This window comes from Haliotis cracherodii, unplaced genomic scaffold (assembly GCF_022045235.1).
Source record: "Haliotis cracherodii isolate W230 unplaced genomic scaffold, xgHalCrac1.p SCAF_9, whole genome shotgun sequence".
In the NCBI taxonomy this organism is placed as follows: domain Eukaryota; kingdom Metazoa; phylum Mollusca; class Gastropoda; order Lepetellida; family Haliotidae; genus Haliotis; species Haliotis cracherodii.
The window spans coordinates 3,317,780-3,338,276 of NW_027266343.1; the positions used below are offsets into that span (position 1 = coordinate 3,317,780).

The 20,497-nt window shown below is 40.5% G+C and overlaps 1 protein-coding gene across 1 annotated transcript in view; it reads left to right on the forward strand.

The window, feature by feature from the left end:
• The window catches only part of LOC139452503 (phosphatidylinositide phosphatase SAC2-like), a 390,307-nt gene extending 382,160 nt beyond the window's left edge, over positions 1-8,147 (forward strand). Inside the window, 6 exon segments of the mRNA XM_071234004.1 lie at positions 26-268; positions 2,123-2,194; positions 2,506-2,579; positions 4,036-4,191; positions 5,546-5,636; positions 5,974-8,147. Coding sequence (XP_071090105.1) covers positions 26-268; positions 2,123-2,194; positions 2,506-2,579; positions 4,036-4,191; positions 5,546-5,636; positions 5,974-7,240 — 1,903 coding nt within the window. The 3' untranslated portion in view covers positions 7,241-8,147.
• The last annotated feature ends 12,350 nt before the right edge of the window (positions 8,148-20,497 follow it).

Below are 20,497 nucleotides of genomic sequence, written 5' to 3' on the forward strand. Positions count from 1 at the left end.
TCATCTTGTCTATGATGCATGCCAGGTACTACTTGAGGTTCAAGGATGCACATCGCCAGGCAGCCATTGACCTGACCCTGGGGCAGCCCGTGTCAGAGGAGGTCCTGAATCTCAACACCAAGAGTGATGCGGAGGAGGAGGAAGACACGCAGGAGCTGCTGGAGAAGGAGGAGAACGTCAAGATGCTGATTGAGGACACCAAGAAGATGCTCATCATTGAGCCAGAGCAGTGTCTCGGGGGATGGAGTCTCATCAACGCTGATCCCGTGTAAGTTGTGTAGACTGATCCCACGTAAGTTGTGTAGACTGATCCCGTGTAAGTTGTGTAGACTGATCCCACGTAAGTTGTGTACGCTGATCCTGTGTAAGTTGTGTAGACTGACCCTGTGTAAGTTGTGTAGACTGACCCTGTGTCAGTTGTGTAGACTGATCCTGTGTCAGTTGTGTAGACTGGTCCTGTGTAAGTTGTGTACACCGACCCTGTGTAAGTTGTGTACACTGACCCTGTGTAAGTTGTGTAGACTGACCCTGTGTAAGTTGTGTACACTGACCCTGTGTAAGTTGTGTACACTGACCCTGTGTAAGTTGTGTAGACTGACCCTGTGTAAGTTGTGTACACTGACCCTGTGTAAGTTGTGTAGACTGACCCTGTGTAAGTTGTGTACACTGACCCTGTGTCAGTTGTGTAGACTGATCCTGTGTCAGTTGTGTAGACTGGTCCTGTGTAAGTTGTGTACACCGACCCTGTGTAAGTTGTGTACACTGACCCTGTGTAAGTTGTGTAGACTGACCCTGTGTAAGTTGTGTACACTGACCCTGTGTAAGTTGTGTAGACTGACCCTGTGTAAGTTGTGTACACTGACCCTGTGTAAGTTGTGTAGACTGACCCTGTGTAAGTTGTGTACACTGACCCTGTGTAAGTTGTGTAGACTGACCCTGTGTCAGTTGTGTAGACTGACCCTGTGTAAGTTGTGTACACTGACCCTGTGTAAGTTGTGTAGACTGACCCTGTGTAAGTTGTGTACACTGACCCTGTGTAAGTTGTGTAGACTGACCCTGTGTAAGTTGTGTACACTGACCCTGTGTAAGTTGTGTAGACTGACCCTGTGTAAGTTGTGTACACTGACCCTGTGTAAGTTGTGTACACTGACCCTGTGTAAGTTGTGTAGACTGACCCTGTGTAAGTTGTGTACACTGACCCTGTGTAAGTTGTGTAGACTGACCCTGTGTAAGTTGTGTACACTGACCCTGTGTCAGTTGTGTAGACTGATCCTGTGTCAGTTGTGTAGACTGGTCCTGTGTAAGTTGTGTACACCGACCCTGTGTAAGTTGTGTACACTGACCCTGTGTAAGTTGTGTAGACTGACCCTGTGTAAGTTGTGTACACTGACCCTGTGTAAGTTGTGTAGACTGACCCTGTGTAAGTTGTGTACACTGACCCTGTGTAAGTTGTGTAGACTGACCCTGTGTAAGTTGTGTACACTGACCCTGTGTCAGTTGTGTACACTGTTGGACATCTCAGATGCATTGTGTCTTCATGTGTGTGTGTGTTCATGCATTGTGTCTTCATGTGTGTGTGTGTTCATGCATTGTGTCTTCATGTGTGTGTGTTCATGCATTGTGTCTTCATGTGTGTGTGTGTTCATGCATTGTGTCTTCACGTGTGTGTGTGTTCATGCATTGTGTCTTCACGTGTGTGTGTGTTCATGCATTGTGTCTTCATGTGTGTGTGTGTTCATGCATTGTGTCTTCATGTGTGTGTGTTCATGCATTGTGTCTTCATGTGTGTGTGTGTTCATGCATTGTGTCTTCATGTGTGTGTGTGTTCATGTATTGTGTCTTCACGTGTGTGTGTGTTCATGCATTGTGTCTTCATGTGTGTGTGTGTTCATGCATTGTGTCTTCATGTGTGTGTGTGTTCATGCATTGTGTCTTCATGTGTGTGTGTGTTCATGTGTGTGTGTGTTCATGTATTGTGTCTTCATGTGTGTGTGTGTTCATGTGTGTGTGTGTTCATGCATTGTGTCTTCATGTGGGTGTGTGTGTTCATGTGTGTGTGTGTTCATGCATTGTGTCTTCATGTGTGTGTGTGTTCATGTACTGATGCCTGCCCATGTTGCAGTGAAGGAGACCCTGACAAACAGGAGATGGACATCATCCTGCTGCTGACACAGAGGGCTGTCTACATCGGGTGGTGAGTTACACTTTCATGATTCCTAAGCATCTGTTTAAGTATAAATTACCTTGCGGAATACAATGTGACTGTGTGGTTCTGTTACAGGTATAATGACTGCTTATCTTACAGGTGTGTTGGTTGTGTTACAGGTGTGATGGTTGTGTTACAGGTGTGATGGTTGTGTTACAGGTGTGATGGTTTTGTTGCAGGTGTGATGGTTGTGTTACAGGTGTGATGGTTGAGTTACAGGTGTGATGGTTGAGTTACAGGTGTGATGGTTGTGTTACAGGTGTGATGGATGTGTTAAGGGTGGGATGATTATGTTACAGGTATGATGACGAGGAGGAACAGGTCACACAGTACCAGAGGATCTTCCTGGAGGACCTGGAGAAGATAGAAATAGGTCAGTGGTTGATCATGCTCTTTGGCTAGTTCACGCCAATGGTTCCATCATGCTGATTGGCTAGATCAGGCCAATTACTCCATCATGCTGATTGGCTAGATCACGCTAATGGTTCCATCGTGCTGATTGGCTAGATCACGCTAATGGTTCATCATGCTGATTGGATAGTTCACACCAATGGTTCCATCATGCTGATTGGCTAGATCATGCCAATGGTTCCATCATGCTGATTGGATAGTTCACGCCAATGGTTCCATCATGCTGATTGGCTAGATCACCCTTATGGTTCCATCGTGCTGATTGGCTAGATCATGCCAATTTTTCAATCATGCTGAATGGCTAATTCACACCAATGGTTCCATCATGCTGATTGGCTAATACAAGCCAATTATTCCATCATGCTGATTAGCTAGTTCACGCCAATGGTTCCATCATGCTGATTAGCTAGTTCACGCCAATGGTTCCATCATGCTGATTGGCTAGTTCATGCCAATGGTTCAATCATGCTGATTGGCTAGTTTACGGATATGGTTCCATCATACTGATTAGCTAGTTCACGCCAATCGTTCCATAATACTGAGAGGCTAGTTCACACCATTCGTTCTATCATACTGATTGGCTAGTTGACGCCAACCGCTACGTCATGCCGATTGCACGTTTATCTACATTTCTTAGAAGAAGAAAATAATGGATAGTATTAATAAAGCAACTGTAATGATAATCTGTCCCTTGTGAAATAAGGCTCTCAACAAAGTTATATTACGTCATTCAAATAATCAGTAATTCGTTGTAGTAGGTTATTATGTACTTTTTCTTGTATGAGGTAAACATTCGTTGCAATTATGTTTATGCTTTTGCAAGAATAATATTATATCATATGCACCAAATATGCACTTTTGTTTTATCACACATATTTTTTAAAAGCACATATGTTGCACATTGTGATCAAATTATTTTATTTCACACTTCTTGCACATGACCAGTCTTTATTACCAGCACTCTCAAAACTGATAACCTGTGAAGGTCAGGGTTATAATAGGTCTTCAGCAACTCACGCTTGTCGTAAAAGGCGACTAAAGGGATCGGGTGGTCAGGCTCACTGACTTGGATGATTCATGTCATCATATCCCAATTGTGTAGATTAATGGTCATGATGTCAATCACTGGATTGTGTGGTCAAGCCTTGATTCTTTACAAAGCACCGTCATAAAGCTGGAATATTGCTGAGTGCGGCGTGAAACAGGAAAAAACAAAATCAAAGCTGATTGTTAGATGCATCGTAAGAATGTGCTCACCACAATAAGATCGTCTGTTATTCAGTGACTGCTTTCTGAATGGATCACTTTCTTGGTCACAACTGTCACCCCTTGCAGATAAATGACTAAGAATCTGTGTTGTTGCTCTTTCACCCGGCATCTCATCTCTCTCCTCTACACACTGCATTTCCTGTTGATAGGCCAAGAGCCGTCTGTGTTTAAATCTCGCTTCGTGTGCATGCGCATCCACTATCGGCACTTCGCTGAGGAGGGCTTCTTCCACACATTCCGAGCCCCAAGCACCCGCCTGTTCAACAACGTGGTGGTTCCCGTGAAAGACAAGGAAGAGGCTAGAGGTAGGTCTGCAGTGGAGTCAGTGTGTTGGGGTTTGAGCTTGGGGAAGTAGGACACAAGTTGGAGTTTGCAATGTGGAGAATGAGGTGGAACAAAGGGATGGAGGTTGTGACATTTTACTTGGAGTAGGAGATGGAAGGCAGAGCTAGGGAATGGGAAGTGGAACTAGGAGAATAGAGGTGGAGCTAGGGGTCAGGAGGTGGGGCTTGGGATCAGGAGGTGGAGCTAGTGGTCAGGAGGTGGAGCTAGGGATCAGAAGGTGGAGCTAGGGATCAGAAGGTGGAGCTAGGGATCAGGAGGTGGAGCTAGGGATCAAAAGGTGGAGCTAGGGATCAGAAGGTGGAGCTAGGGATCAGAAGGTGGAGCTAGGGATCAGGAGGTGGAGCTAGCCGGCAGACAGTGAAAGCTAGGGATCAGGAGGTGGAGCTAGGGATCAGAAGGTGGAGCTAGGGATCAAAAGGTGGAGCTAGGGATCAGGAGGTGGAGCTAGTGGTCAGGAGGTGGAGCTAGTGGTCAGGAGGTGGAGCTAGGGATCAGGAGGTGGAGCTAGGGATCAGGAGGTGGAGCTAGGGATCAGGAGGTGGAGCTAGCCGGCAGACAGTGAAAGCTAGGGATCAGGAGGTGGAGCTAGGGATCAGAAGGTGGAGCTAGGGATCAAAAGGTGGAGCTAGGGATCAGGAGGTGGAGCTAGTGGTCAGGAGGTGGAGCTAGTGGTCAGGAGGTGGAGCTAGGGATCAGGAGGTGGAGCTAGGGATCAGGAGGTGGAGCTAGTGGTCAGGAGGTGAAGCTAGGGGACAGAAGGTGGAGCTAGGGGACAGAAGGTGGAGCTAGTGGTCAGGAGATGGAGCTAGGGATCAGGAAGTGGAGCTAGCGGGCAGGAGGTGGAGCTAGTCGACAAGAGGTGGAGCTAGGGGTCAGAAGGTTGAGCTAACACCTCATGGCTGGGATAAGAGAACAAAATTGCATCAACAACTAATTAGCAAATGTTTCTGAACAGTTTGATTGAGTTTTGCAAGCAGTTGATCATGCATTAATATCAATTGCTACCAATAATTTTACTTTTGATGAAGATTGTTTGCATGTTTACTGCACAGTTCTCAGTCTCTGATCTTCTACTGCCACATTTGCCATGGTTCTCTAGCTGGACAAGAAGGTGCAGTATAACCTCTGCATCAATTGCTACCATGCTGTTACCCAGATTAAACGTTGTTGTATGTCTAGATAAGAGGATGTTAGAGTGACATCTTGCAGAGCCTCTGAAGATAACCACTGCATCTATTGTTACCCTGTTGATACCCTGATGTATCCAGCTCGTGGTGTGCTTAGATGAGAGCATGTTCTGGTGACTACTTGCAGAGTCTCTGAAGGCAGTATGTCAGGCATTTGTAGCAGCCCAGGAGATCCTGTCACTGGAGCTGGAGGTATCTGACAAGCCGAAGCTGGAGAGGTAAGCCCAACATTCTCTTCTCGTAGACCTTGACCAGATGAGGATAAATTGAAAGTGGTCTGTATTTTACTGCAAAGGATTTGCTGATATATGCAGGAAGTAATCTGGATGTATACCAATTAAATTTAACAATTATTGTTTGGCATTCTGGCATTTTTCTTTGGTACTGATCATCATCTTTAAGCATCTTCTCCTCTAGAACCAGGAACGATGGGGTAACCTAGTGGTTAAAGCTTTGGCTCTTCACGACGAAGGTCTGTTCCCCAGATGGGTAAAATGTGTGAAACTCATTTCCAGCATAACTTTCTGCATTATATCCTGTTGTTCCTTCCTGCAGGAAGAAGACGTGTGCTCACCCTGAGATTCAGGACATCCACAAGCAGCAGCAGGAGAACTCACTGGCTGGAATCCGCCTCCCACGCGACATCTCCTCTGATGTCATGACCACCAGCCCCAACACAGACGAAGCACATCCCGCCAGGGAGGATGGGGAAGAGGTTTGGACACCCATGAACTCGGACACTCACACAACCCAGGAGAAAATCTCCCCGGGACAGAGGATCAAGAACATGAACTTCCTCCCTGCTGCTCTCAGGGGACCTTTCTCGAAACCGTCCTCGTCTAAAAACTCAAATCCAATAAAGATTTCCCTACCTAAGATGACTTTCCAAAGTCTGAATCCAGTAAAGATGGTCAAAAATGGTCCTGCAGGAAAGGTTGCAATAAAGTTCTCTAAAATGTTGGATTTCATGGATAAGGATCATACTGACGGAGAGGTGACGATTATTGACGGTGACACTAAACCACAGCCGATACCTAGAGTGACTGATACTGGAACACGGTCAGGTTCCTTGGAGGCAGAGAATGATGTTGTTTTGGGGAGCTGTGGGATCCTAGCCACCAGCCCTAGCAATATACTGATTACATCTTCCAGCTCAGGTGACAAGCAGCATAGACAGGCTTCCAGTACTAGGCCTGTGTCTAACATAGAGACCTCGGGTTCTTCTCAGCATACTACAGAGGAGGCAATCTCTGAAGCATCTCAGCCCCAGGAGTCTGCTGCTGGGCAGGTGGGTGCTGTGGAAGTTGAAGTGTTTGATATGGACCTCCAACACACCACAGACCCTAACCAGGAACAAGAGGACAATTTATCTCTACCAACAGACATACACACCAATGGACTACCTCAGACTTCACAGGTGCCTACGGATCACAACGACATCACTGAAGAACTTCACGAGGATCACTTTACCAAAATACCTCCTGATTTGGACAATGACCTTGACCAAGATGAACTGAAAACTGTCCTGGACCGGCCGAAGCAGCTCTTCCACTCTAACATGAAGGTCTCCCTAAGTGATTCATCCCTCAGTCTCCTTGATGACAAGAAGTCGGCTACTGGTGGTGATACGAGCCCATTTGCGAAGCTGAAACAGAAGGTGACGAGCCTCACTCTGCCTGGATCTGGATCTGGAGGGCGGAGTCCGCCTCAGCCACCCCGAGGGATGGTACGGAAGTCACAGCGTGTGCTTGAGAATTTCGAGGACCTTGTGAAGCAAAAACTAGGCAATGCTGAATGTCAAACAAGGATTATTTTCATATGAGGTTCAGGGTGTAGTGTAGGTGTCTTGTGTGTACTTAGAACAGTAGGTTGTGAAACTTGGCATTAGCTGTAGATCTTAGTGCCACACTTAACTGTCTGTTTACCAGACAATACTCGCATAACATAGTTGTCTCCCTTTGCATCAGTTACATGGCAACTATTTTTTAATGATGAGCTTACTATTTCTGTACCTTTTCGAACAACATTTCTTACTTAGATAACTTTCATTGTATGCCTGAATTAGAAATGTAGAGCCTATGGTTCAAAAGCTTGTCTGAAATCTCTCATTTTCAGTAGGTATAGTTTTGGTATTCAGTACCACTGGATTTATTAGCATCAAATCATAATCATTTTAAAATTGGACCCTTCTCCAGTGTTTAGGGTAGGACATCGTTGTTGCCTTGATCTGTCTGTTAGACTCTATGCACCTGTGTTTCTACCATGTCTACTGCATGACATGGGGAGGATGTTCAGATAGGAGCACCCCTTTAAGGGTGCAAGATCAGAGTCTTGTTATGTTTATATTGATGCTGAAACCCTATGATCAGATCAGAAGTTTAATGACAACTATAAGCGTAACCACAGCAGTTACTGTCTAAGAATAGATCCATAAGAATATTGCCAGAATAGTTTGGAGGAACTGGTTTCATTGTATTGCAGGGTAAAGACAACAGTGAGCCAGTAATAGAATTAGAAATAACAACTGGACAACTTTTTCTCAAAACTAGTAGCGGTGGGGAGCAGTGGGATTGGTCTTAGGACTGTTTCATATTTTGCTGACACAATGATTTTATGTAACATTTTTCCATAGCCCCCCATATGCCTGTCAGTGGTAGAAACTAACATTTTTGGTCTGCTAGTCCTGTTAATGATAACATATAGCAGAACCCTTAAAAATGACAAATGTCTGCTAGATACCTTCATGCCCTACCAGTCCCTAAATAATGTTCAATTGTATTAATCATAGAACTATACGTGTCATTATATCATGATCCTCCATAATCTCACCGGCTCCCCCTCCCCTATAGTAAAGTACCAGTCCCTAATAATGTTCAATTGTATTAATCATAGAACTATACGTGTCATTATATCATGACCCTCCATAATCTCACCGGCTCCCCCTCCCCTATAGTGAAGTACCAGTCCCTAAATAATGTTCAATTGTATTAATCATAGAACTATACGTGTCATTATATCATGACCCTCCATAATCTCACCGGCTCCCCCTCCCCTATAGTAAAGTACCAGTCCCTAATAATATTCAATTGTATTAATCATAGAACTATACGTGTCATTATATCATGACCCTCCATAATCTCACCGGCTCCCCCTCCCCTATAGTAAAGTACCAGTCCCTAATAATGTTCAATTGTATTAATCATAGAACTATACGTGTCATTATATCATGACCCTCCATAATCTCACCGGCTCCCCCTCCCCTATAGTAAAGTACCAGTCCCTAATAATGTTCAATTGTATTAATCATAGAACTATACGTGTCATTATATCATGACCCTCCATAATCTCACCGGCTCCCCCTCCCCTATAGTGAAGTACCAGTCCCTAAATAATGTTCAATTGTATTAATCATAGAACTATACGTGTCATTATATCATGACCCTCCATAATCTCACCGGCTCCCCCTCCCCTATAGTAAAGTACCAGTCCCTAATAATGTTCAATTGTATTAATCATAGAACTATACGTGTCATTATATCATGACCCTCCATAATCTCACCGGCTCCCCCTCCCCTATAGTAAAGTACCAGTCCCTAATAATGTTCAATTGTATTAATCATAGAACTATACGTGTCATTATATCATGACCCTCCATAATCTCACCGGCTCCCCCTCCCCTATAGTAAAGTACCAGTCCCTAATAATGTTCAATTGTATTAATCATAGAACTATACGTGTCATTATATCATGACCCTCCATAATCTCACCGGCTCCCCCTCCCCTATAGTAAAGTACCAGTCCCTAATAATGTTCAATTGTATTAATCATAGAACTATACGTGTCATTATATCATGACCCTCCATAATCTCACCGGCTCCCCCTCCCCTATAGTAAAGTACCAGTCCCTAATAATGTTCAATTGTATTAATCATAGAACTATACGTGTCATTATATCATGACCCTCCATAAACTCACCGGCTCCCCCTCCCCTATAGTAAAGTACCAGTCCCTAATAATGTTCAATTGTATTAATCATAGAACTATACGTGTCATTATATCATGACCCTCCATAATCTCACCGACTCCCCCTCCCCTATAGTAAAGTACCAGTCCCTAATAATGTTCAATTGTATTAATCAAAGAACTATACGTGTCATTATATCATGACCCTCCATAATCTCACTGGCTCCCCCTCCCCTATAGTAAAGTACCAGTCCCTAATAATGTTCAATTGTATTAATCATAGAACTATACGTGTCATTATATCATGACCCTCCATAATCTCACCGGCTCCCCCTCCCCTATAGTAAAGTACCAGTCCCTAATAATGTTCAATTGTATTAATCATAGAACTATACGTGTCATTATATCATGACCCTCCATAATCTCACCGGCTCCCCCTCCCCTATAGTGAAGTACCAGTCCCTAAATAATGTTCAATTGTATTAATCATAGAACTATACGTGTCATTATATCATGACCCTCCATAATCTCACCGGCTCCCCCTCCCCTATAGTAAAGTACCAGTCCCTAATAATGTTCAATTGTATTAATCATAGAACTATACGTGTCATTATATCATGACCCTCCATAATCTCACCGGCTCCCCCTCCCCTATAGTAAAGTACCAGTCCCTAATAATGTTCAATTGTATTAATCATAGAACTATACGTGTCATTATATCATGACCCTCCATAATCTCACCGGCTCCCCCTCCCCTATAGTAAAGTACCAGTCCCTAATAATGTTCAATTGTATTAATCATAGAACTATACGTGTCATTATATCATGACCCTCCATAATCTCACCGGCTCCCCCTCCCCTATAGTAAAGTACCAGTCCCTAATAATGTTCAATTGTATTAATCATAGAACTATACGTGTCATTATATCATGACCCTCCATAATCTCACCGGCTCCCCCTCCCCTATAGTAAAGTACCAGTCCCTAATAATGTTCAATTGTATTAATCATAGAACTATACGTGTCATTATATCATGACCCTCCATAATCTCACCGGCTCCCCCTCCCCTATAGTAAAGTACCAGTCCCTAATAATGTTCAATTGTATTAATCATAGAACTATACGTGTCATTATATCATGACCCTCCATAATCTCACCGACTCCCCCTCCCCTATAGTAAAGTACCAGTCCCTAATAATGTTCAATTGTATTAATCAAAGAACTATACGTGTCATTATATCATGACCCTCCATAATCTCACTGGCTCCCCCTCTCCTATAGTAAAGTACCAGTCCCTAATAATGTTCAATTGTATTAATCATAGAACTATACGTGTCATTATATCATGACCCTCCATAATCTCACCGGCTCCCCCTCCCCTATAGTAAAGTACCAGTCCCTAATAATGTTCAATTGTATTAATCATAGAACTATACGTGTCATTATATCATGACCCTCCATAATCTCACCGGCTCCCCCTCCCCTATAGTAAAGTACCAGTCCCTAATAATGTTCAATTGTATTAATCATAGAACTATACGTGTCATTATATCATGACCCTCCATAATCTCACCGGCTCCCCCTCCCCTATAGTAAAGTACCAGTCCCTAATAATGTTCAATTGTATTAATCATAGAACTATACGTGTCATTATATCATGACCCTCCATAATCTCACTGGCTCCCCCTCTCCTATAGTAAAGTACCAGTCCCTTAAGAAGGAAAAAGATAATTCCAAGGACTGAGTTCTTGCACCTTTAGAGAAATGCATATTTTATCGATTTTGCGAGTTAACACATAATACCTCGATGACAGATGCTCCCAAGATGGTTGGTTTAAGGGGAGATTACTGTGATATGCACCATAGGTTGCTGTAGATTTGATGTAAATATTGGATTGTATGCATGTAGATTTGCCGTAATACAATGTATTTTTTTGTTATGTGTAAATAATATATGTATAATCATGACCTGTTGTCCAACTTTGATCAGAACCTTCTGGCACTGTAGCCTCTCATTATTTAAACCCATGTACTAGGTTCAGAGATAATCTTGAGAATCTCACAGCTATTATGGAGGGACAACACCAGCTACAGCAGAACGCAAGAAAGGCAAGTCTCAGGAATACAGACAAGAATTCCTACAAGGAATTATCATTGAGTTATTAACTTCCGATGTGAGAAGTTTGGCTTTTTCATCAGAAGAAATGACTTTCTTAAATGTAGGATCTACGTTTAACTGTGTTGTCTGTATATGTTGTGTCTGTCTGTATATGATGATTGTAATCATAGCTCTGATCCGATGTTGTCGACTATAATCATGGTTGGAGATGTGTTTAGAGTGAGAACTGTTGTTGAGCATGTAATGAGGTAATGCAAGACCTTGCCATAATCATATCAGTGTGGTCCAAGTCAGGATAATCTAGTCGCTTCCTGTAGCAAGTCCAAGAAACATTAACAGCACATTAGGTGTTTCCGTTTATTTGCTGGTTTACAAAACCGACCAGCATTAAGAAAACAGAAATTTAACCAAAAATATAATTACTTTTGACAAATATTATTTCAGTCACCTGAGCTGGAATGTGTATGTAAACTATACAATTTATTAAAAATTCACTTCAATATATTTTGTGTTTATGGTGTATGAATGCGAAAACTGTGTATACTGTGTAAAATCTGCATAGCAGTATCCTTTTTGGACTGGTTATTTATTCATTCACACACAGAATAGCGTAGACAACAATATGACATCAGTGACATCATTCAGAGCAATAATGCAGCATAAGCCCCGCCCATTCTAGAATCAGCCAATCAGGAAACAGTTGTCCATTAGTGGGCATAGCATACTTTCTTGTGGAAACTTAAACGCAAAAAAATGTTCTTGGTTAACCAATCAAATGTCATGGAATCACTTGCGATTTATTTATTATGGTTTAGAGATAAGAACATAACCATTTACAAACTGACGGCTCCTGAAACCACTTTTGATTGACACTGCAATCGCCACATTATTTGATGCTTGTCTGTACAAAGATGAAATGCTGAAACGGTTGTCAAACCACCGACAGCCAACACAAAACTCAATGGCCTGCAGGGTAAAAACTTATTTGTTTTTCATCCATTAATAGTTAATTTTGAAGTTGAAATTTGGTGTTTGTTTTTTTCGAGCACCTACTTTCAATTTTACTTCAGACATTTTGTAAAACAGCTTATAATAAATAATGGCCTTAACTGATAAAGTTTTCAGTGACAGCATGGTCACTTAATTTATCCATGGCCACAGTTGATCATAATTGAGAATATTGTTGACATAATCGTGAATATTGTTGACATAATTTTGGTTTTATTCACTTATGTTATACTTGTGCAGCTGTGATGAGATTTGTTGACAACTAAAATATTGACATCCTAGTCTTTGTAACCATGGTGACAGAGTAACACCTCCGATATACTTCATGAATATGTCACAACTACATTATATCACCTAGTGTACACCGTCTCTCCCAACCACGCACTACATACAACATGAACTGTTTGGCCTCTGATCAGCCGAGTTCAACAACACGTGTTAGTCCAAAGTTCATATTCCAGATTATCTGACCTTTTGAATGATTTGTCATTCAACCTCTAACAGCCACGACTTAAAGAAACAACATGAATCAATAATCAATACTGTGAATAAATTTTTAAGAAGATAAATCTACAGATTGCCATTAGGAATGTTTGCAATATGAAAATCAGATACCGGTACTATTCCATTCCACACAAGTTTGTCAATAGTTAATATATTGACTGGTGTTGACATAAGGGCTCTGACAGATCCTTGAGTATATGTCAGGCTCAGATGCCTGGATTCCTTCATCAAGAAGGGGAGATAACTTAATCAGGGGAGGTAACTCAACCAGGGGAGATAACTCATATTTTGGTCTTGCACAGACATTGCTGATATGGAAGAGAAACTGTACAGTGTCTGGACACATTTTGACTTAAATGATGCTAAGGAAAAAAGTCAACCTGTTGAGAGTGTGATGTTGTTATTGAAGTTATTCGAGCCTGGTTGGGTTTTGAAACACAAACACAAGTATTTATTCTTCCTGTCAGAGCCCCAATAGACACTGTGTTTTAGTTCTCAATTTCACTTTCATTTGTTGCATTTTAGGCCTAACTGTGATATTGTCTTATGTTTACCTATGTTTGTGCCAGTCTTGACCCGCTTGTGTCAACAGTAGAGAGACTGAATACTGTGTGCACATCCGTTGTCATTTGTTTGCACATCCGTTGTCATTTGTTTGCTAATTAGGAAAGCGGTTCTTTTGAGAAGCAAGTCTGTCACATGACATGTTCATTATCATGACCATATTTGCGATGTAGAAAAAAGTATCAAAGTTAGCCACTTTGTGAAGACACGACGTGAGTGTGAGTAAGCATCCTACTGGTTATAGAGCCAGGGTGTCACTGTCCACACTTCGTATCTTCTAAGGCTGTCTGTATTATTTGTGTTTCTCATCACAAAGATAAGAAAAACTTTTGTATGTGCACCTTTCACCTACCGGGAAATTTATCCTCTTGCTCTGCAAAACAAACAAAGCTCCTGTTTCAACAGTAGCTGTATTTTTTGTCAAAAGGATATTTTAAGAAGGGAAGTAATTCTGTCTATAGTTGCTTTTATTCCATCTTGTAAGTTTTTAAGAATTTCCATCTTTGAACTGTCAACAATATGGCAACTGTTGCACTTAAAGTGTAGCACAGTATTGTTGTTATGAGCACGTGTTAAATATTCAATATTCATAACCAGGTTTGATCCCTTGAGGCTACATTCAAATTGTGACATTTAAATTTTTTAAACAAAAATTCATACGAAGTAGCATGAAAAACACAAATATTCTTCTTCACTTTTGATAGGGATATTTTTATCTATCCATGATACACAAACTGATTTTCCTAATATGTCAAGTGTATATGTAAATAGAATGACATAGCTGATGATCCCTGTCAGAAGTTGGGTAGTATAATATGGGCAGCCTAGTGGAGTAGCGGTACAGTGTAGGACAGATATAGTTTCACATTATATAGGACAGGGCATTTTGTTTTACAGGCAGTTATGTATTTGTTGATAATGTGCAAATAGAACAATGCAATACAGGTCACATCGTACATGTTCGCAGAGTTGTTTAAAAAAGTTGAAATGGAACATGGAAGTGGATTAATGTTTCTTGGAGGAAAAACGATATGATACCATGAGGCCAGTGAACTCAGATGCCTTACAAGTGTTAGGACAATGTAACTTTATCCTGTCAAAATCATTTTCAGCATTATGGTCCAATATCGACCGTCCTTTTGTCTTGAACTAAAAGCCTTATATTATTTATAAGTTGTTTTTGCAAATATGTTGGCCAAAAAGTCAATGTAGACGTTAAATTTTGTTTTAAAATTTCAACTTCCAGATAAGTCCTGCTTCTAATCATTGGAAAATAAATGTGTAGGTCACACTATCACGGCAGTACGATTGTGAAATGGTACAGAAAGATAATTGGTTGTTTTTTTTTCATTAGAATAAAGATTTTTATGCATTTTTGATTCATGTTTTCAATACTGTTTCAATCTTAAAAAGGAATGTACACAAATTTCACAAATGACCAATCTGATAGCTGCCGGGGCTGATTGTAAACTCTCAAGGAATGCAGAATGAGTTGTAGTTTTGAAACAGACGTGGCCATTTCAACTGATTTAGCTTGCTATAACCCTTAGATATAGATAGTCTATTTACACCTGCCTATGTTGCTTTCAGTGCTTGTAATATGTGTATTTTGCTCAACCATTTGGCTTGCATTTATTTGTTTATGCTAAGATTTATTTGTATTTTGCCAAAATTTATTTTTGAATTTTGAGTGGAGAGTACTATGTTTTGCTGATCAGGTTGAATACTTCTGTAGATGGTTCTCAGGCACGGAATGGTTGAACTGTACCTTCTTCAGTGATGACGAGCCTAGTTTGAGGCAATTAATAATATCTGGTATAACTGGCGTGTAAAATTAGTAATTTAAGAAAACTTAGTAATCCTTATATTTGATATTTTTGGGGATATTTTTATGAAATTTTGTGCTCAGTCTTCACTACATAAAAATATCCCCCCAAATATTCCTGACCCCTCACTATTTTTGTTCAGTATATATGGTATATAAAGTAAATAATCTTTGACATTATATTTTATCACTTGAAATTTCTGAAAATCTGTAATCCTTCCCAGCACACACTAACACATGCGATTATTAATCCGTTGTTCATGTGACAATGACAGGACTGCTGGGAGGGTCAATATCTGGTTCTAATTACAGGGGATGTTTTTTGGACAAAATTCATGTTTCACTAAATCGTATTGGCGAAATCTGGTTCACAATATCGTCATGATTCTGCCGAAATCAAAATGTTTGGCATCTCTGCTTGTTTTGTTTGATGTGAAAAGTTCACAACCAGAAATCAGAATTTGTAAATATGATTTTTTAGGTTATAGAGATGCTGCCATGAAAATGTCTTACCATACCTACTACTGTATATGACTGTAGATAAGCTGATCTCAGATAAGCCGAGGTGTTAACTTGACCCTTGAAATATGTTTGAGCATGATATGCGTCGTACATAAGCCGGACCAGGAAGTGAAAGACAACGACACACCGCCAAGTCGGATGGCAAGACTACTGGTACTTGCAAATATTCAAGTATATAAATATACTACTCAAAAGAAAGTAAGGATCACCTGATTCTTTCATATTACTATAGTTAATCTCTCATGTCATGACAGATTAACTTTACCATTATTAAAGAATCGGGTGATCCTTAACTTCTTTTAAGTAGTATACAATGAAAAAGGTAATTATTATGAAAAAGTGATTATAATATCTAATAAAGATTTAACAATCTGGTCCTCAAAATTCGGCTTATCTACGATCATATACGGTACTCCAGAGAAGTTAAGAACCATGTGACTCCTTCCTAGTATAATATGTAATATGTACTTGTATAGGGTAATATACGGTACTCCAGAGAAGTTAAGAACCATGTGACTCCTTCCTAGTATAATATGTAATATGTACATGTATAGGGTAATATACGGTACTCCAGAGAAGTTAAGAACCATGTGACTCCTTCCTAGTATAATATGTAATATGTACATGTATAGGGTAATAGACGGTACTCCAGAGAAGTTAAGAACCATGTGACTCCTTCCTAGTATAATATGTAATATGTACATGTATAGGTAATATGAAGGAATGTGCCAAGACATTAACCATAGTGATATGTAAGATTCAGGTGGTCCCTAAGTTCTTTTGTGTAGTATAACAGCCGCTACCCTATAGAATTGTTACTGTAGTCTGATATGTGCTGTAATTGTTTCACAAACTAAGACCTCTGTGTACCAATTATTAAATGATAACCTATGATTGATCCATGTGGAAACTATGGGTGCATGCTAGGTATTGTCCGTCGTTTAGTTGGAGAATTATCTTTTTAAAGGATCCTTCCAATGAATATCATGTTTAATTAGGCTTTTTTTAAACGACTTGGTCAGAAACAAGGCAAAGTAATAAACAGGCAAGAACATATGAGTGAGCTCTTCAAAATATGGTCTCTACAGTGAAGTTAAACCTGAAATATTTAAAGATGTCTCGAGAAAATGACAAGTTTAAATGTTACTTTTATATTGATTTACTTAGAAAAATGTTGCTTGTTAAAACTAAAGGCAGTTCTTCAAAGCTTAATTGTTTTCCCTTCTGCAAAATGTTAATTCGGCAATCTCATTGATGACATTCGTTGATCAATTTGTTTGTTTGTTTGTTGTTTAGTGCTGCACTCAGCAATATCCCAGCCATGTGATGGCGGTCTGTATATGATTGTGTCTGGGCCAGACAATCCAGTGATTGACATTATGAACATTGATCTATGAAAATTGGGAAACGATGACATGCATCAACCAAGTCAGCGAGCCTGACCACCCGATCCCGTTAGTCATCTCTTACGACAAGCATCAGTTGCTGAAGACCTAGTCTCTACCCGGATCTCCACGGGTCTGTGGCTGGGATAAAGGGGACTGCAGCCGACTGCAGCATTGAACAACATTCACTCACTCACTCGAGGTATCCATCCAGAATATGTTTCCTCCTACATGAATAATGTTCTTGATTGTGGACATCATTGTTTAGTGTGCAGCAGTTTGTACATGACTGCCGAGTGGTCTCCCTTTCCATCATGTTTGTCCACCATTCTCACCTATGCACAGTAGTACTTACCGGGGTGTCCGACAATGTCAGCAGTCTGTTGTCTAGGAGAGATGTCAGCTACAACTATTATATGCAAATGTTCATCCACCTAAAGAGCAGTTCAAAAATTGTAGGATAAAAAACTGAATTCCCTAAGTTTTGAGACTTTACCCCTATCCTCTATTAACTTAAGTTGTTCAAATATTGACATCAAAGAGTTGTCCAGTGAATCCTCCATCGTAATTGATTCATAAAGTCGTACATCAAAGTTTTTGTGTAGGTCAAAACTGCTTTTCACTCAACTCAGTTTTAGGAATATGATGACAATTCCATTTTGTTTTGAAGTTAAAAGTATGACGATTTGAACGGTTATTTATTTATGTGAACTGTTAATCCCCGGGGCCTAGTTCCACATTGCGATCTTAGTGCTAAGTTTGTCCTAGCTTAAAATAGTCGTAGTGCTACAGTTGATCACTTTTTGGAACGGGTCCAGAAAATATATTTTGTGAGATGAAAACTTGCAGACCTGATATCCCCCTCCTCCTCCCCAAACTAAGGGAATTTAGAAATTTATCTGACATTCAACTTTTGAACCCCCCATATTTGCGGCAGCTGGCCCCATGATAACTGTAGACATCATGTAGCAGAACGTGCCAGCATGTAGAATGTTGTATCCCTGTACTTGACATGTATACGTACTGGCTCTTGTGTCAGGGCGCTCAACAAGCTCTGCGATTTCAGTAACCAGGCAACGGCCAAAGTTGTAGTACAAATCTGTACTTGGGAGTTGTACTTGTGTATACTCTTGCAGCGTCCTGGACTACAAATGTAAACAAACATGGACACATGGACACATCTTTGACAGTTTGCCTTTGGTGATGTAAATACACCAAACAGCTCTGATGTTAATTTTGTTGAGAGCAACTATACTTCACAGTCTGCTATTTGTTTGTATTGGATACTAAGGACCAATGAATGCTATGTTTAGTGTTGTCCAATCACAGCCAACATAACAGTGGCCACCCCATGGTTTTGGTTGGGACAATTATCCGATGCCCATTTTTGGGACTTGGTCTACAATTGTGTAGACATTGTTCCTGTGTAACGTAATCTTGAAATGCTAGATTGATATCAAAGTATACTTAACAGAGTGGGGTTTGAATGGCATGAATCCAGTTTGTTGGGACTGACAATACTGGCCCAAGTGTAGCTTCCTATAAGAGTCATAAATAATTTAGTTCTGTTGAAAAGACCACTGTTACAGATCCATGAGCAGACTGTGTGGTAAATCTAGACTCAGGGATGAAATTTTATGCAGGAAAACTTGTAACATGTGGATCATGATCTACCCAAAAGCCATAATGAAAGCCACAACCAGTGTGTACTAATGTTATATTAGTGTTATAGTCACATAGGTCAGAACAATGGTGTTTAATGTTATTTTGGTCATTCGTGATCAGTTTTCGGAAAGAATGAACAAGTCAGAGACTGGACAGCTGCAGGGATAAGTTCTGCTTGATTGGTCAGAATAATAACAACCTTTGCAGCCAAATCCTGCAAACTTCAACTGCAATTCAATCTCAATTTAGCCATTCAAAGGGAGGTAACTGAACAAGTGTAGTTATTTTTGCCTTGGTCGTTAAAACAATTTATTTCTTGTTTCTTCTATTATTAATTCTGCTTAAACTCGAGATATGAGTAAAGAGGATATTCTTAATTGTAAATTGCATCTGTAATGTTTTGTGTGTTTTTTTAATTTTTTAGACCATTTTCCAAAGCTTAGTAGGCACTGATGACCTAAGAATAACTGTTGATGTTCAGGTTTTGTCTTTATAAAAATAGTGTGTCTTTCAGGGTTTTCAGAAGTGTGAAAGGTGGCCATTGACAATAACTCAACATGGCTACATCTTGATCTTCCAAGTTAAAAACTCATAAAAAATGCAGTGAGCTCTTAAATAAATTACATGTATATCAAATCAATGGAAAAAGGGTAAATATTCCGACAAATTCCTGTCTGGCAGAAAGTTGCCAGTCTAGGGATGGACACTAGTTTAATCTGCACATAATTGGTATCTGCACATTCCAGTAACCACAGTAGAACCTTGTTAGTGTGGACGATACCTTTCCCAGTTAAAAAATCGGGATATACAAATTTCAATGTTACTTTGTAATGTGTCAGTCCACACTAACAAGGTTTCTCTGTACACAGTTTGACTTCTAAACTTGAAGTAGTTTGTATCAGACTCATGATTTAACCTTGGAATCTCCCAGTACATCAGAATCTTGAATTAAACGTGGAATCTCCTAGAGCTGTAATTTATCCGCTTAACGCAGAAAATGGAGTACGCTGGAGAGGGAATCATTGAAAGTAGATATGCACTTCCTGGTCAGGCTACACTTCTTGTTGGGCAGACCTCCTTGGTGATGTTGCCAAAATGGAGGTAAAATTAAGAAAATAACTCAACATTTTATCAGGGTCCATTTCAGATTATTTTCCTTAAGAAAACGTTACAAATATAAATATGCATTTAAACATGTGCCCCCCCCCCCCCCTTCCCCTTAAAAAAAAAAAAATAGGTGTGGCCTACTCTGTGTTTAAGTCTAGGGACTGACCATTTAATAGTTAGGGGAGGGTCGGGTGTCTAAGACAGAATGTCCAGCATACAATGTGGTGAAACCTCAGGCAAAATTAGTTTTTTCCATGTACTAATAAATGTCAAAATCAGTTCAAATAGTTGGTCCCCGGCATCATGGTCATAAACGTTACATATGAAGAAAAGTAGTTGTCAGTCAGTCAGTCAGTCCCTACACCCGAGACAATGGCCATGATAACAGTCAGGTGTGGTTCCCGTCTGGCTTGTTCG